The following is a 17,468-nucleotide window of genomic DNA, read 5'->3' on the forward strand; positions in this document are numbered from 1 at the left end:
CAGGGGATTTTCCCGACCCAGGAATCAAACCTGCATCTCTTATGTCTCCTGCATTGGCAGGTAGGTTCTTTACCACTAGTAGCATCTGGGAAGCTCCAGTAAAAGGCAGAGCCAGGATTGAAACCCAGCCAGAGCTCACTGTCTTCACCACGCTCCCCTACAGAAACTCAGTGACCTCTCTGCCACAGACATTGGACACAGGATAACAACCATTAATCAAGGGTTGTCATAAAGGTAACACATACATAAAATGAATTAGATAACATCCGACCCTGTCCAGCTTTAAGAATCTAAAGAAGTAGGAGACCCACCATCAGCATGCTAGGTAAAGTATAATTCCCACCAGGACTAACCAGCACCCCCCAATCAAATAGTAGAGGAAAGATAAAATAGAATCATTTTTCTTCGCCACACTTCACACTAGAAAGACTTCAGGGTAGACTGGAAGCAAAACCAAGAGCTCAGTTGTATCACAGTCCTTGTTGCTCCCAAGGGGTAGCTCCAAGTTCGTGCTGAATAGGATAGAATAGGTCAGCCCAGTGCTTGGACGCTAGAGACACATTCACTGGGAAGCCATCTCACTCATCCTTCCTTCAAGGAGAACTCTAGAATAATTACTCTTATGGGCCACCCTGTCCCCTCAGGACATAGCTATAGGAGTACATCAACAGATCTCACCAATGGTCTGACTTCATCTGGCCTGAAGAGGACCCACAGGAGTCCTGTTTCAGGACTTTATAACGTGGTGAATAAGTCACGATTTTCTCTATGCTATAACACACTCTGCTTCCATGAAGTCAGAGTTCTCATCTGGAGGCTCCATTCAGGACAGATTCATCTGTCTTTTCAGCTTTAAGGTTGAGAAACCTGAGTCTCTTCTTTTCAAACCACCATAGTCCTGTCTCCTTTTCATCGGGGACAGGGAGCTAAAAACCTGATCTCTAGGCTTATGACTGACTAGCACTTTCTCCAGCGTGCCTGCCCCCCAGAAGGAATGCTACCAGTGCTAAACCAGCTACTGCAAGCTTCCCATTCATGAGAGAGAAGGGCAGACCACGGGACTAGAACACTTTTTGGCAGCATCTGAGCTGATTGCCCAGTAGGAGCAGCAGATACTGGACAAGAGACTCTACGATAGACACAGCAGGGGATAGATAGCCAGCAACTGCACTGCATGCATTATCTCTTTTGACTCTTGCTAAACTTCCAAGAGGTAAGTGAAGGGAATATGCTATGCACAGGCCTGTACTATAATTATTGGGGCTTCTTTGAAAAAATAAGAATGACTTTCTCATTACCCCCAGGCGAAGGCCTGGGAGCAGTAAAAAGGACATCGTGGAAAGACATCTTGAAAACAAGATGTTGAAGTACTGATGTGACTGATGGAAAACCATCAATGACTGTTCTTGTGACCGGAGCCTTGAGGGAGTTTCGGAGAAAGGTCTTCACTAGCTGAAGGGCTAAACAGAGTCATGAAAGGCCTGAAGGTTTGACATGGAGGGCTGTGCATTGTCTATCTTTATCCCCGATCTGAGATTGTAAAGAACAGGTATCTCTAGAGCACGAATAAGGAAGTAGAAGTTAACAATAAAAGGCATGCGAGGATCAGGATCTGGGCTTTTGCCTGTGAATGGCATCAGCCCCCTGATCCCCACTTTATTTCTGAGTCTTCTTTTTCTTTCTTCTTCTGCAGCACTGCTGCCTTGGGTCAGTTCGTTGTTGGGCTGGTCCCAACAAGTAGAATTATTGTCATTTTATCACATGGAAAAATGGTGAACTGAATTGCCTGGAATCCTGATGGCTTAGACAATAAAGAATCTAAACTTCCTTTCAGACTGATTTTCCCACTATTTCCTTTTGTGCCCCTATTAAAGATACATAATCTAGAACTTCCCTGGTGGTCCAGAGGTTAAGAATCCACCTTCCAATGCAGGGGTTCAATGTCTGGTTGGGGATCAAAGATACCACATGCCATGGGGCGACTAAGTCTGTGCACTCTAGGGCGCAGGCACTGCAACGATCACCCACAACAGTCAAAAAAGAGATACATAATCCATTTCTGCCTAATGTATTTTTCCATTGTATGAATTCTTTGTCCTTGAGTTTTCTCCATGAAATTAAACTTGGACTTCATCTGTTAGGTGATAAGGAGACAGTGAGTGATTTAAAGAGACAGACACAATCACAAGCCGGTTAAAATATACTTTTGAATCCAGTAGGCAGACATCTCTATAAAGAAGCCTGCCTGAAAAAAGAAGAACATAGGTTTCAAATGGGATAGTAGGTAGAAAGAGTTGTAGGATCGAGGAACATTTGTTGAATGACGAAAGAGGATATGACATTTACCAGTCAATGGGAAAAAGCTGGTATAAAGGTAGAAACTGGAGAAAGAAAATACCACAGCTAAAAGAATGGTGGAGTTATATAGCTAAAGAAGCCAAAGGGAATAAAGGTGTGAATATACAGATGCATTTTACACTTTTCTTCTAAGTTTTTGAAGAGAAAGAACAGAATGGAAGTATGTGTATGGAAATGATGTTCTGGGGCAAATACTGAGGGAATATTTCCTTAAGGGCTTAAGTTTCTCAGTGAAGAGGGATGTGACACCTATGTTTTATTGTTTTTGTTTAGCCACTCAGTCATGTCCGATACCTCTGCGACTCTATGGACTATAGCCCAGAAGCCTCCTCTGTCCATGGGATTTCCCAGGCAAGAATATTGGAGTGGGTTGCCATTTCCTACTCCAGGGGATCTTCCTGACCCAGAGATGGAACCCACATCTCCTGCATCTCCTGCACTGGCAGGCGGATTCTCTACCACTGAGCCACCTGGGAAGCCTGGCACCTGTGTTGCTGGGAAAGTAATGATGTAGGGAGCATGGTGGGCTTGGGGAGATCGGCAAAAGTCTGGGTAGACTGTCATTATTGATTTTATAATATTGATACGTCACACACATAGGCTGAAACCTGTTACTTCATCTAGAAACTCTTGGATTTTCTTGGGAAGCAATCACATTTTCAATGAATTCTATCCATTTTGTTTTTTCCTTTGCAAGTCTTATATGGCAATTTATTTTCCCCAGCGCTCTTTTCATCAACAGGACAATGCTTAAATGTTTTACACAGAGACTCAAATCAAATTTCCTGCTTCATGCAGGTCTGTGACCACATCTTGTATAAGGATCATTAACACCCCAGATCCCAGCCTTCAGACCTAACTCCGGGTTGAAACCTCAAGGGTCCATCACAGCATCAGCTTTGCTTACAACTCTTGTTCTGTTTCTCATGGCTACATGTTCCCATGTCTTTCTTTTAGCTTTGGGTATGCATTCTTAATTACTTATTGTGCATGTGTGCTCTGTCGTTTTGCAACTCTATATAGCCCACCAGGCTGTTCTGTCCATGAGATTTTCCAGGCAAGAATACTGGAGTGGGTTGCCCTCTTCCTGGGGATCTTCCTGACCAGGGATCGAAACTGAATCTCCTTCATCTCCTGCATTGCAGGTAGATACTTTACCACTTGGCCATCGAGGAAGCCCATGGCCCACCTCAAACACCACTAATTACTTATTAAACTTATTTATAATTTCTATGTGTTTTCATTGGAATGGGACCTGCTGACATTGGCTAAGTCTGCCATGTTGCCAAGAGCCTCAACTCTAAGCACTACCCTTCTTTGCCATATAAGCTGACTGTAGTCTCTGAACCTTCCAGTTTTACTAACCCTCTCAACTGTGAGATATTACAATTCCATGTGAATATAGGGAAAGGCATTCAAGAGAGAAAATCAAATTCACTTAGGTGCAGAGATAAAAAAGCAAATCCTATTCGGGGGAAAGATAATTTTATCTGCATTCCCTGTGCCTATGGGTGTACTATAAACTTGATGTGTACTATAAGAGACATTCAGAATAGGAGCAAAAATTTATTACAGATTGAAGCAGTCATTGATTAGAAGTCCTTTTGTAAAAATTAGTGAATTACTTGGGATATTCCGGACTACAGTAACAAATACATGACAAATGCAATGGTTTAAACGGTATAAAGTTTTTTCCTTATGTAACAGTCTCAGTGGGTGTCCTTGGTGGATGATGGTTCTCCTAGGGACACAGGCTCACTCCACCATGTCCCATGTCCCATTGATTCCATTGTCCCATCCACCTCTTGGACATTTCCATCCAGCCAGCACAAGGAGAAATAGTGTGGAGGAAGCCTGATTTCATAAACATAATCTCTCTCTAAATTTTCTGAACTTTGCTTTCTTGAACTAATCCTTTACAAATTATTTTTCTATATTTTCTTTTTTCAGGAAACGACTTTTTTATGTTGTAGTATACTTGATTCTGGGCTTCTTTGGTGGCTCAGCTGGTAAAGAATTCTGCAAAAGCAGGAGACCTGGGTTCAATCCCCGGGTTGAGAAGATCCCCTGGAAAGAGGAATAGGTACCCACTCCAGTATTCTGGCCTGGGGAACTCCATGGACTATTCCATGGGGTCACAAAGAGTTGGACACGACTGAGTGACTTTCACTTTCATAGGTGACTGACAATGTTGTGTTAGTTTCAGATGTACAGCAAAGTGATTCAGTTATACATATACATATTTATCTATTCTTTTCAAATTCTTTTCCCATTTAGGTTGTTACATAACATTGCAGAGTTCCCTGTGCTATACAGTAAGTCCTTGTTGGTTATCCATTTTAAATACAGCAGTGCATACATGTCTTATAGATATCCAGCTGTCCCAGCACTCTTTACCAAATGTACGTTCTATCCTTTCCCTGTCTAGTACTAAACCAACTATGTTTAGTATCAATTTCTAATAAGTGTTGGATCTGTTTCTAACTCTCTAACATATTACATAGATCTGTTTGTCTATTTCTATGCCAGTTCCACTCCACTGTCTGAATTACCACAGTAAATCATTTTGATAACTGACAGGTCAGTTTCTTTCTTATTCTCATGCCTCAAACTCTTTTAGTTCCCTTGGCTCTTTATTCTCAGACTACATGAATTTTTGGATCAGTTTAGTAAATATCATCTTTTAAAGAAACCTATGGTATTTTGACTGGGACTGTGACGAACTCATAAATTAATTAGAGGTAAACTGACATTTCAATAATACAACACTGACACTTCTGTTAATATTTATCTCCCTATTTTTTTTTATTATTTGTTTCTTCTTGTTTGGAAAAGTTTTGTAGCTTTTCACAGCCAGTCTGGACCTCCTCTTTTTTAAAGAATTATTTCTCTATTTCTTAAAATTTCTCTTGTACCATGAATGGGAATAATTTTTAAAAATTATAATTTTGAATGTATAAGACAAATGGCTTGGGAAGTGCTGCTTAGGGGAATAGACTTAGCAGTCCCTGGGTCTGGAAGGTCCCCTGGAGAAGGAAATGGCAACCCACTCCAGTATTCTTGCCTGGAGAATTCCATGGATGGAGGAGCCTGGCAGGCTACAGTCCACAGGATCGCAAAGGATGGGACATGACTGAATAACAACAGAAACATAAGACAATATCAGTATTTTAATATTGATTATTATTAACTACCTTGCCTAAATCTTTTAGTATATCTAGAGTTTCTCTTGAATTTTCCTTGAAAACAACTCTGAATTCTATCTACTTTGTTCTTTCTATCCATTTCTACTAAGTAGTAGTTGAAAGTCACCATGAAATTGGATGAGTCACCAAAGGAGATAACAATAAAAAAAAAAAAAGATAAGGAAGGTCAAAGAGAAAAACATGATGATCACATATATTTAAGAGTTTGGAATATAGAAGAAACATATCAAATGTGAATGTTTACTTTAAAAATGAGATGCCCAAGAAGTAAATTCGCTGATTTCACTTTGCTGTGACCTAACCCAGATGGTCTTTATGCTCTGCAATGTTCTGCTGGCAGTGTAGGCAGCTGTGATGTTCTAGACTCTGGGGCTCATTCTCAGTTTAGTCATTGGACCACTTTCCAATTGTTCAGGGTTCTTCTTGTACTAGCCATCCTTGCACTGGAATGCTTTCTCAAAGACTCCAAAATATTATCCTTTGCTTTTCATCTGTGATAAGATTAGCGTAGGGTTCTGGCTTCTCCATTAAGTTCTAAAGTCCTTGAAGCAGACTTGCCATATATGAATAAAAGTGGATAAGTTGTGCTTTTCCCATATTTATGCTTTTGCCTCAAGAACTAACAAAGTTTCTAGCACATCAAATATGAACTTAATTGTCTGTTAAATAATTAAACCCTAGGTGTTTGGATATGGTGCTGGGACTGGGGAGGATGGGCACTTCATAGATGACTTACTTCTTAGAATGAGTGTCCAGGGCTAATTGTCAGCTAGCCCCACAGACCAACAGGGATGTTTTCCCTGCAATGCACTACCTATCTCTGGATTTGGTAAACCCAGGTATTGACACAGCAACTACAGGAGTCAAAAGTAGTGGTTTAAAAAGAACATTATACATAGAATTTCACTATTAATTCTGGATTCCTCTCCCCTTTCCTGTTGAAGGATCCATGAGAGAAGACAACCAGTCCTCTACCCTCGATTTCATCCTCCTGGGAGTTAGCGGTCAGCAAGAAGAGGAAGATGTCTTCTTCATCCTCTTTCTGTTCATTTACCCCATCACACTGATTGGAAACCTGCTCATCATCTTGGCCATTCGCTTCGATGTTCGCCTCCACAACCCCATGTATTTTCTCCTTGCCAGCCTCTCCTTCGTTGACATCTTCTTCTCCTCTGTGACTATCCCTAAGGCATTGGCCAACCATCTCCTGGGCACCAAAGCCATCTCCTTTGGAGGATGCCTAACACAGATGTGTTTCATGTTAGCTCTGGGTAACACAGATAGTTATATCCTGGCTGCTATGGCCTATGATCGAGCTGTGGCCATCACTCGCCCACTTCATTACACAACAATTATGAGCCCACGGACTTGTGTCCTGCTAGTCATTGGGTCTTGGGTGATTGGAAATGTCAATGCCTTCCCCCACACTCTGCTCACAGCTAGCCTGTCCTTCTGTGGAAACCAGGAAGTGGCCAACTTCTACTGTGACATTGCCTCTTTGCTCAAGCTGTCCTGTTCTGACATCCACTTTAATGTGAAGATGATGTACCTGGGGGCTGCTGTTTTCTCTGTGCCATTACTATGCATCATCATCTCTTATGTTCGGGTCTTTTCCACAGTCTTACGGGTTCCATCCACCAAAGGTGTGCTCAAAGCCTTCTCTACCTGTGGCTCCCACCTCACCATTGTTTCTCTGTATTATGGGACAGTCATGGGCATGTACTTCCGCCCTCTGACTAGTTACAGCCTAAAGGACGCTGTGATAACTGTGATGTACATCGCAGTGACTCCAATGCTAAATCCTTTCATCTACAGTCTGAGGAATCAGGACATGAAGGCTGCCCTGGGGAAACTCTTCAGCAGGAGAATCTTCTCATAACCAATGTGAGATAATGTTAGAGACTGCACTAAACCAATTAAAATTATACTTGAAAAGTCAGACTTAAGAGTCTCCGCCTCCAAGAAGCCACCTTATTCTGTACAGACCTTAAATTTCTTTTCTCAGAAATCTGGTAACGGTCTGATGAGACATCCTGTTATCCATTTATACATGTCATTGCTCCTTTTGGCAGAGTGGCAGGAAGGTTATTAGATCCTGTTCCAATGAGGCTACTGACTGGCAGAGTAAAGTTGAGAATGTCTGTTGTTGTTGTTTTAATTGCTAAGTCCTGTCTAACTCTTTTGGGACCCCATGGACCACAGCCCTCCAGGCTCCTCTGTCCATGGGATTTCCCAGGCAAGCGTACGGGAGTGAGTTGCCATTTCCTTCTCTAGGGGATCTTCCTGACCCAGAAATTGAACCTGCATCTCTTGCATGGCAGGTGGATTCCTTACCACTGAGCCACCTAGGAAGCCTTGAGAATGTCTCAATCATGGCTTAAGGTGTACATAATATAAATAGAAAAAGTCTGCCTTGTCTCTGTCTTAGGAGGTAAGTATCACAGTATTTCGGAGAAGGCAATGGCACCCCACTCCAGTACTTTTGCCTGGAAAATCCCATGGACGGAGGAGCCTGGTGGGCTGCAGTCCGTGGGATCGATAAGAGTCGGAAACGACTGAGCGACTTCACTTTCACTTTTCACTTTCCTGCATTGGAGAAGGAAATGGCAACCCACTCCAGTGTTCTTGCCTGGAGAATCCCAGGGACGAGGGAGCCTGGTGGGCTGCTGTCTACGGGGTCGCACAGAGTCGGACATGACTGAAGCGACTTAGCAGCAGCAGCAGCATCGCAGTATTTCATGCTTTGGAGTCTACAAGTTATTATTTAAACATCAGTTTGGAGAATTATTAGGTTATATCACCCCTACTTTGCTTGAAAACCTTGAGGACAAGAGTTGTCTCAACACTTTGCTCTATTTCTACAAATGTTGGTCATTGCAATCAATAATTATTTGTGAAGGTAGAATGGATGAATGTAAGTGAATAAATGTAATGTGATAATGATTAGACATGAACAGATTTGACATTATTTACCATCTATCCTATACTGGACATGTTATAAATTAATTTTGGAACCATTCAGGAAGCAGAAATTATAAAGACTTAACACAAGGAATTAGATACATAGATGCATTCTGAAAGTGACTAAAACAAGATAAAAGATGAATACTGATATAATCCAAAAGTTACTAACTGCAAAAAGAAGCTGTTTTCACTAGAACTGTGGGAAAGGAAAGGGATAGGTGGTGTTACCAGAATCTAGGAGTTCAGTAGAGGGATGACCACATGCCTGAAGCTCACATCTCTGAAAGGAGCTGCCAAGCTGCTTTTTCTTGGTCCTCACCTGCGGAGGTGACGCAAATGTTCATTCCTGGGGCTCTGAATCCTCATGAGTGTGTGCTAAGTCGTTTCAGTCGTGTCCAGCTCTTTGCGATCCCATGGATTGTAGACACCAGGCTCCTCTGTCCGTGGAGCTCTCCAGGCAAGAATACTGGAGTGAGTTGCCATGTCCTCCTCCAGGGGATCTTCCTGACCCAATGTGTCTCCTCAATTGCAGGCAGATTCTTTACCACTGAGTCACCTGGGAAGCCCCTAGAAAATGATGCTTTTATTGAAAATAATGAATAAGAGAATAATTTTAAGAAAACCAGTTTTATTTTGGGCAGACTTTAAAGGTTCCTGAGGAACACACTCAGGGAAATGTTCAATAAATCATACAATGAAGATATGAAGCTTTGCAGCAAAATTAACAGAGCATGAATCAGAGTGGCACTGATAAGTAAAGTTTGGGAACAGATAAAATTATCTAAGAGCCTCTGTAGAATGACTAAATTTCAAGAAAAGGGGGGCATAATGGAGAATGAGGATTCTGGTTGGAGGAAAAAGAAATTTGTACAAGTTTGACTTGATGTTCCTATGAGTCAAGCTATGTGTCTCTCAATTTTCTATTCATCAAACCACACCTCACAGTGTATTTTTATTGTGTTGTCATAATAACATTGAGTGGGCCTGCAAATGCTTGTTTTAGAAAAAAGATGAAACAATAGCCAACACAAGGAAAACAGTGATAAGTGCAACAAAAGAAGCTCCAAATGCGCCATATAGTTTCAGAAAAAGTAGATCTTTCTTTAAAGATCAAATATATTGGGTTGGCAAAAAAATCAGCTGACACACATACATTATTCATACTAACATAGGTAACTAATGAGAACATAGTGTATAGCGCAGGGAACTCTGCTTAACTCACGGTGGTGACCTGAAAGGGAAGAAAGCCCAAAAGGAAGGGGATGTAGGTATATGTATGGCTGATTCACTTTGCTTTACCATGGAAACTCACACAACATTGTGAACAACCCTACTCCTATAAAAATTACTTTTTAAGAGTTCTTGATTAAGATCTTATAGAAAAACCTGAATGAAATTTTTGGCCAACCCAATACATGTGTGTGTGTAAGTTGTCTTACTATATCACATACATTATTGTCTCTTTACATTTTCAAAAAGCCCTGCAGCACAAAATTGTAGCCCTCTTATACAGACAGGAACACCAAACCTCCAAAAGGTGAAATGACTTCATTAATGTGTTTCAAGAGGAGGGTGGCTCAATGGTAAAGAATCTGCCTGCAATGCAGGAAACCTAGGTTCCATACGTGGGTCAGGAAGATTCCTCAGGGGAGAAAATGACAACCCACTCCAGTATTCTTGCCTGAGAAATCCCCTGGACAGAGGAGCCTGGTGGGCTACAGTCTACAGACTCGCAAAGAGTCACGACTTAGCAACCAAACAACAAACAACAGGCAGATGAGGATTCAAATTCAGTTTTCCTCATGACCAGCACATTCCCCTGGCTAAGCTGACCCACAGAGGAGACATAAAATAATAAGGATAGATATATAAGCAAGTCAGAATGTGTGCACTGGCAGAAGACGGCTAGAATTTTTACAATTAGAGAGGGCACTGCGGACACAGCGCTAGTGGAACGATAGGACAGAACTGGGAAATATGGGCGCTCATAGAAGTTACCAGCTTTAAAGCAGTGAAGTGATCCTTCTAGTCTCAGTGTCTATCCTTACACCATCGTTCAGTCCATCTAAATATATCTGGTGTCACAAAGAGGATGCCAAGGAAATCCACAAGGAGAGAATGCTAGTAACGTGAACCACAGCTGTCACATTCATTTACATCTCTGGTTTCCCAGGAAGTCGTGTAAATTGTTCAGGGGTGTGACACTGGGCCATGGGCTGGGGTAAAAAAATAAAAGCAGAGGAATTATTTTTTCTCTAAAATCACGGGTTTTTGTTTTTAATTTTTTTTAATTTAATTTTATTTTTTAACTTTACAATATTGTATTGGTTTTGCCATATATCGAAATGCATCCACCACAAGTATACATGTGTTCCCCATCCTGAACCCTCCTCCCTCCTCCCTCCCCATACCATCCCTCTGGGTCATCCCATTGCACCAGCCCCAAGCATCCAGTATCGTGCATCGAACGTGGACTGGCAACTCGTTTCATATATGATATTATACATATTTCAATGCCATTCTCCCAAATCATCCCACCCTCTCCCTCTCCCACAGAGCCCAAAAGACTGTTCTATACATCAGTGTCTCTTTTGCTGTCTCGTATACAGGGTTATTGTTACCATCTTTCTAAATTCCATATATATGCGTTAGTATAAGAGAAGGGGACCAAGATGGCATCACGCACAGACACACCAAATCTATACCTATTAACACAAACACAGCAATTCCTTCCAAAGAGCTGAGGGTTGACTGAGTGGCTTTTACACACAGACGGACCACCCAGCAATGGGTAGGAAAGGGGCTTCCCTGGCAGTCCAGTAGTTAGGACTTCACCTTCCAATGCAGGGAGTTTGGGTTCCACCCCTGCTCAGGGAGCTAAATCCCACATGGCTCAAAACCAAAAAAAAAAAAAAAAAGGCATAGAACAGAAGAAATACTATAGGAAATTCAACAGAGACTTTTTAAATGGTCCATTTCAAAAAACAATCTTAAAAAATAAAGAAATGGGGAGCTTCCCTGGTGGTCCAGTGGTTAAGAATCTGCCTGCCAATGCAGGGGACAAGGGTTCCATCTCTGGCCCAGGAAGATTCCACATGCCATGGGACAACTGAGCCCATGTGTCACAGCCACTGAGCACACACTCTAGAGCCTGAGAGCCACAAGTACTGAGCCCACGTGTCACAACTACTGAAGCCCATGCACCCTAGAGCCTGTGCTCTGCAACAAGAGAAGCCACTGCAATGAGAAGCCTGCGCACTGCAACAAAGAGTAACCCCTGCACGCCACAACTAGTGAACACCCGTGAGCAGCAATGAAGATGCAGCACAGCCAAAAAATGAATAAAGAAATCTTTTAAAAAGAAAGAAATGGGTAGGAAAGATGGAGACGTGGTACCCACAGGAACCCCAACCCCTATGCAACAACCTACAGGAGGGAGGGATGTTACTGAGGAGCCTGAGCACAGACTCACCTGTCCCAGGACACAGTGAAAAAGCAGCCATTTAAAGCATGTCTAGACTACCTTGGGGGCTTCCTTGATGGCTCAGTTGGTAAAGAATCCATCTGCAATGCAGGAGACCCAGGTTTGATCCCTGGATGGGGAAGATCTCCTGGAGAAGGAAATGGCACCCCATTCCAGTATGCTTGCCTGGAAAATCCCATGGACAGAGGAGCCTGGTGGGCTATAGTCCATGGGGTCGCAAAGAGTCAGACATGACTTAGTGACTAAACCACCACCACCAGTCTACATGGGAAGAAGGTTTTTTGAAAATATAAATTTCTACTCTTTCCTCAGATAGAGTTCTAGATAAAGATGAAATAGAACTATATTATGTTTCACACTTAACACCAGAAAGATTTCTGTGTAGGCTGGAAGTAAGACAGGAGCTTAATTGTACCATAATCTTTACAGCTCCCAAGGGCTGGTTCCATTTTGTCCTGAAGCAGAGAATAGGGGCCCACTTTCCAACAAAGAGGCCAGAATAGGTCAACCCAGGGCTTTGACCCTGGAGACATACTCTGGGAAGATGTTGCCCATCCTTTTTTTCTAGGGAGGAACTCTGAGATCAATTACTCCTGAGAACCACTGTGTCCCATTAGGGCACAGCTGTAGGAGCACGCAAGGAGTCTCCACAATTACTCTGACTGGTTGGAATGAAGGTCTGAGTGAATCATGTTTCAGGAGACTTTAAAACCTGATGCATAATTCCAAATGTTCTCCTTGCTGTGAACACCTTGCTTCCTTACAGAGGAAGCTAGAATCTTCATCACCAGTCTCCATCCAGGACATCTCTTCCCACCCCTTCTGCTCCACAATTAGGAAACTTGGGGTCCTTCTCTCCAAACCACCCTGGGCCTATCTCCTTTCCCACAGGAAGAGATGACCATCTCTGCCAAGCTACTATCAGTACTTTCTCCAGCACACTTACTCCCCAGGAGGAATCTGCTAGAACAGGTGGCTGTAAAATTCCCTTCTGTGGAAGAGGCCAGAAGGCCACAAGACCAGGACCCTTTTTGAACATTATCTGAGCTGACTTCCCAGGCAGGGGCTTTGGATATTGAACCGACTCTCTATCACAGTGACAGCATGAGATAGATAACCTGCAACTGCACTACATGTATTATCTCCTTTGAGTCTCATAAAACCCTCAAGAGGTAAGTAGAATTATTAGATGAAAAAACAATTAACTGAATCACCTAAAGTCAAATAGAGATGGTAGCAAAACTAGGACTCAAGAACCAAAGTTCTCAAGATTTGATGGGTGTGTGTGTGAGAAAGAGAGAGACAGACAGACAGGGAGAACATGCTTCTCTTCTGATAAAACTTCTCCTTGGGCTTTCTCTAAAAAAAAAAACAGGATGAGATGGAGTAGCTCTGACTTGGCTGTCTCAGTCTTGAACTGTCCACTTTCTAAAGTAATACTGTTTGTGAGTGCACATACTAGCGGTCACACAAGTGCATTATTTTAGAAAAGAGCTGAGGAAGGCAGTCCTTTCACCCCCACATTCAATGGTGCATGCTAAGAAGCTCCTCCAGGAAATTATGTTATTTCATTGTCAAAGCACTGATGCGCCGGCCTATCGGGGAGTCTCAGAGCACTCAGAGGATGCCTTCTGGTATGTTTCCTGCATCATACAACAAGGGGAAGCATTTGGCTTCTTCTCAGCATCACCACACTCATGCCACGGATATCACAGAGTCTAAACATCTTCCATGAAAGCAGATTTTAGCAGGCAGCATTTCCTGGGACTCTGGCTTAATTCCAGGGAACTCGAGGCTCTTACTCAGCCTGTAGCTTCATGCTGATCCCTGCCTGCCCCCTTTCTCCCATCCCTGGCTCCTCTCTGTGGGGGCATATGCTTTTTTACCTCTTTCTCTAGGGTTTCTGTGGAGAAGGCAATGGCACCCCACTCCAGTACTCTGGCCTGGAAAATCCCATGGACGGAGAAGCCTGGTGGGCTGCAGTCCATGGGGTCACTAAGAGTCAGACATGACTGAGCGACTTCACTTTCACTTTTCACTTTCATGCATTGGAGAAGGAAATGGCAACCCACTCCAGTGTTCTTGCCTGGAGAATCCCAGGGACGGGGGAAACTGGTGGGCTGCCATCTATGGGGTCGCACAGAGTCGAACACGACTGAAGCAACTTAGCAGTAGCAGCAGCTAGGGTTTCTGCAGAAATCATTTCTCCCCATGATGACACTGACATCCACCACTGAGGATCTCTATCATCAATCCCTGTGCTCAGAAATCTCTCTGCTCTCGTCCCCTGTTTCTTTGGTTCCTGTGTTGATTATACCAACTGCTTCTTTTCTGGCACAGCCTTACATTCTTTCATTATTTATCTTTTTATTTCCTTGTGGTTGTTCTTGCACAAGATAAGCATTCAAAACATTGCCTTATGAATCAGTCATTTAATATATATGTCCAAATTTCTGTTTACGTTAAATAAAAGGTTGCATATCTGTATTATCAGAAAAGGTTAATTGTACTCACATCCACTATATTATCTTTGTACCTAATGAATAAAGTACAAATTACCTGTGTTGGTCAAAACTCCTCACAATATAACCCCAAATTTCTTTTCCTGATTGAATTCTTCTTATTCCCGTACCTGAAGCCTCAGCTTCTGATAAAGATATACATGTGGTTCTGCCTGAAGGTACCCTTCACTGTCTAAACAATTGGTCCTTGAGATTTTTTCCGTAAGAAACTTGGACTTCATCTCTTAGGTGATATGTAGAAAATGAGTGGTTTTAAAGAGATAGACAGAATCCCATTTGTATTTTATAATATAATTGTGAGTTCAATAAGCAGCCATCTCTGTAAGTAAGCCTAGATGAGCATTGTATTTGGCCACTGGGTCCCCATTCCCAGTCTAAATAACTTCCATTTATTTTTAACCTCTTCACAAGGAACATTTTGTCTCCTACATTGACTGAAAAATAGAATAGAACCATCCAGCTTCATGACTACACTCTAGACCCAGTTATCATCCAACCTGTGAAATGTATATTTTAAGTTAAATTTACTTATTATAAAATTATTAAAACATCATAATGACAAAGAGTATAACATTTAAAAAACTTATTATCTAGATTTAACAAATATAAGATTTGGTCAAATTTACTCCAGTTTTTTTTTTTTGGAATATGGTTGATTTACAGTGTTGAGTTAGTTTCAGGTATTCAGCAAAGTGATTCAGTTTGCTCCAAATTTTTTAAAGAAATAAATATTAGATACATTCAAAACTCCATTTATTCCCATCCCAAATCTCAATTTTTTTCTTTTCATTCCAGCAATAACTGTAATTCTAGAGTTGATAATATACTCCCATTCAGAATCTAGACTTATAAATTATAATGTACCAGATAGAAAATTATGGTTGTCAAAACTAAAGCACTGAGTCTCTACTTCTGCTTTGTCAATAAGTTCATCTGTACCATTTTTCTAGATTTCACATATAAGCGATACTACACTATATAAAAACAAACTATGGATACCAATGGGGGCAGGGGAGATGGGATAAACTGGGAGACTAGGATTGACATCCACACACTACTATGTATAAAATAGATAATAATTAATGAGAACCTACTATATAGCACAGGGAAATCTACTCAATGTTCCTTGGCAACCTAAATGGGAAGGAAATCTAAAAAAAGAGGGGATATATGTATGTATAACTGATTGACTTTGATGTACAGAAGAACCTAACACCACATTGCAAAGCAATTATACCCCAATTAAAAATTAATTTTAAAGTACAGAGACAATAAATAGAAAGGTTAGGTTATAGACCAATTATTTGAAATTAAATCAACAAGATCAGATGAAGAGGTGAGGGAAAACTGGATGAGCGTGCCCAGGAGTATGCCACATGTGGGGAGCCCATATAATAAACCTGGGTATAATTCAAGAAATACTGAGTGTAAACTTATTGGTACACAAAATGAACACCATTTAACAAGAATCTCTCTGGAAGAGATAAAAATAAAGAAGGTTTTCCTTTTCAAAAAACCTTGCCAACTATTTAGGTTGCATATGCAGTGTATAGGGATTCGTAGACATGTTACAGGACAACAAATGTGGCAATAAAGGGAAGAGAGATCAAGTGTACAGATGTAGATCAGTCTACTAAGCACCAGCTGAAGCCACAATGGGGTTGAATGAGTCACCAAAAGAAATAACATAGCAAAGCGAGGGAAAACAGAAAGCGTTGAGCTTATATATAATTAAGGGTGTGGAAAAGAGGTAAAACCTACCAAGAGCTAGTAGAAAATAAATACTTTGAAAATGGGACATCTGAGGAGGAATTTTACTAGGCTTGCTTTGCTAGGACCTATTCCCAGTTGTCTTTCTGATCCGCGTACACGTGTGCTCAGTCACTCAGTTGTGTCTGACTGTTTGCCACCCCATGGACTGTAGTCCACCAGGCTCCTCTGTCCATGGAATTTTCCAGGCAAGAATATTGGAATGGGTTGCCATTTCCTACTCCAGGAGATCTTCCCCACCCAGGGACTGAAACTTCATCTCCTGCATCTCCTGCATTGGCAGGTGAATTCTTTACCACTGAGTCACCTGGGAAGCCCGTCTTTTGATTTACAATCTTCTAACACCAGAGAGTTCCAGAAAAACATCTATTTCGCTTTATTGACTATGCCAAAGCCTTTGGCTGTGGGGATCACAATCAACTGTGGAAAATTCTGAAAGAGATGGAAATACCACACCACCTGACCTGCCTCTTGAGAAACCTGTATGCAGGTCAGGAAGCAACAGTTAGAACTGGACATGGAACAACAGACTGGTTCTAAATAGGAAAAGGAATACGTCAAGGTTGTATATTGTCACCCTGCTTATTTAATTTATATGCAGAGTATGTCATGAGAAACGCTGGGCTGGAGGAAGCACAAGCTGGAATCAAGATTGCCGGGAGAAATATCAATAACCTCAGAAATGCAGATGACACCACCTTTATGGCAGAAAGTGAAGAAGAACTAAAAAGCCTCTTGATGAAAGTGAAAGAGGAGAGTGAAAAACTTGGCTTTAAAGCTCAACATTCAGAAAAGATTACGGCATCTGGTCCCGTCACTTCATGGCAAATAGATGGGGAAACAGTGGCTGATTTTATTTTGGGGGTCTCCAAAATCACTGCAGATGGTGATCGCAGCCATGAAATTAAAAGACGCTTACTCCTTAGAAGGAAAGTTATGACCAACCTAGACAGCACATTAAAAAGCAGAGACATTACTTTGTCAACAAAGGTCCATCTCATAAAGGTTATGGTTTTTCCAGCAGTCATGTATGGATGTGAGAGTTGGACTATAAAGAAAGCTGAGTGCAGAAGAATTGATGCTTTTGAACTGTGGTGTTGGAGAAGACTCTTGAGCGTTCCTTGGACTGCAAGGAGATCCAACCAGTCCCTCCTAAAGGAGATC

The 17,468-nt window shown here is 41.8% G+C and overlaps 1 protein-coding gene across 1 annotated transcript; it reads left to right on the top strand.

The window, feature by feature from the left end:
* The first annotated feature begins 6,513 nt into the window (after positions 1–6,513).
* On the top strand, positions 6,514–7,503 carry LOC147352313 (olfactory receptor 1A1-like). Its single transcript, XM_086359661.1, has one exon. It carries the CDS (start codon positions 6,514–6,516, stop codon positions 7,441–7,443), a length of 930 nt encoding a protein of 309 aa, XP_086215787.1. The 3' UTR covers positions 7,444–7,503.
* The last annotated feature ends 9,965 nt before the right edge of the window (positions 7,504–17,468 follow it).

Source organism: Bos grunniens, chromosome 19 (assembly GCF_055505025.1).
Source record: "Bos grunniens cultivar Pamir isolate PY7600 chromosome 19, Bosgru_T2T1.0, whole genome shotgun sequence".
NCBI classification, from domain to species: Eukaryota; Metazoa; Chordata; class Mammalia; order Artiodactyla; family Bovidae; genus Bos; species Bos grunniens.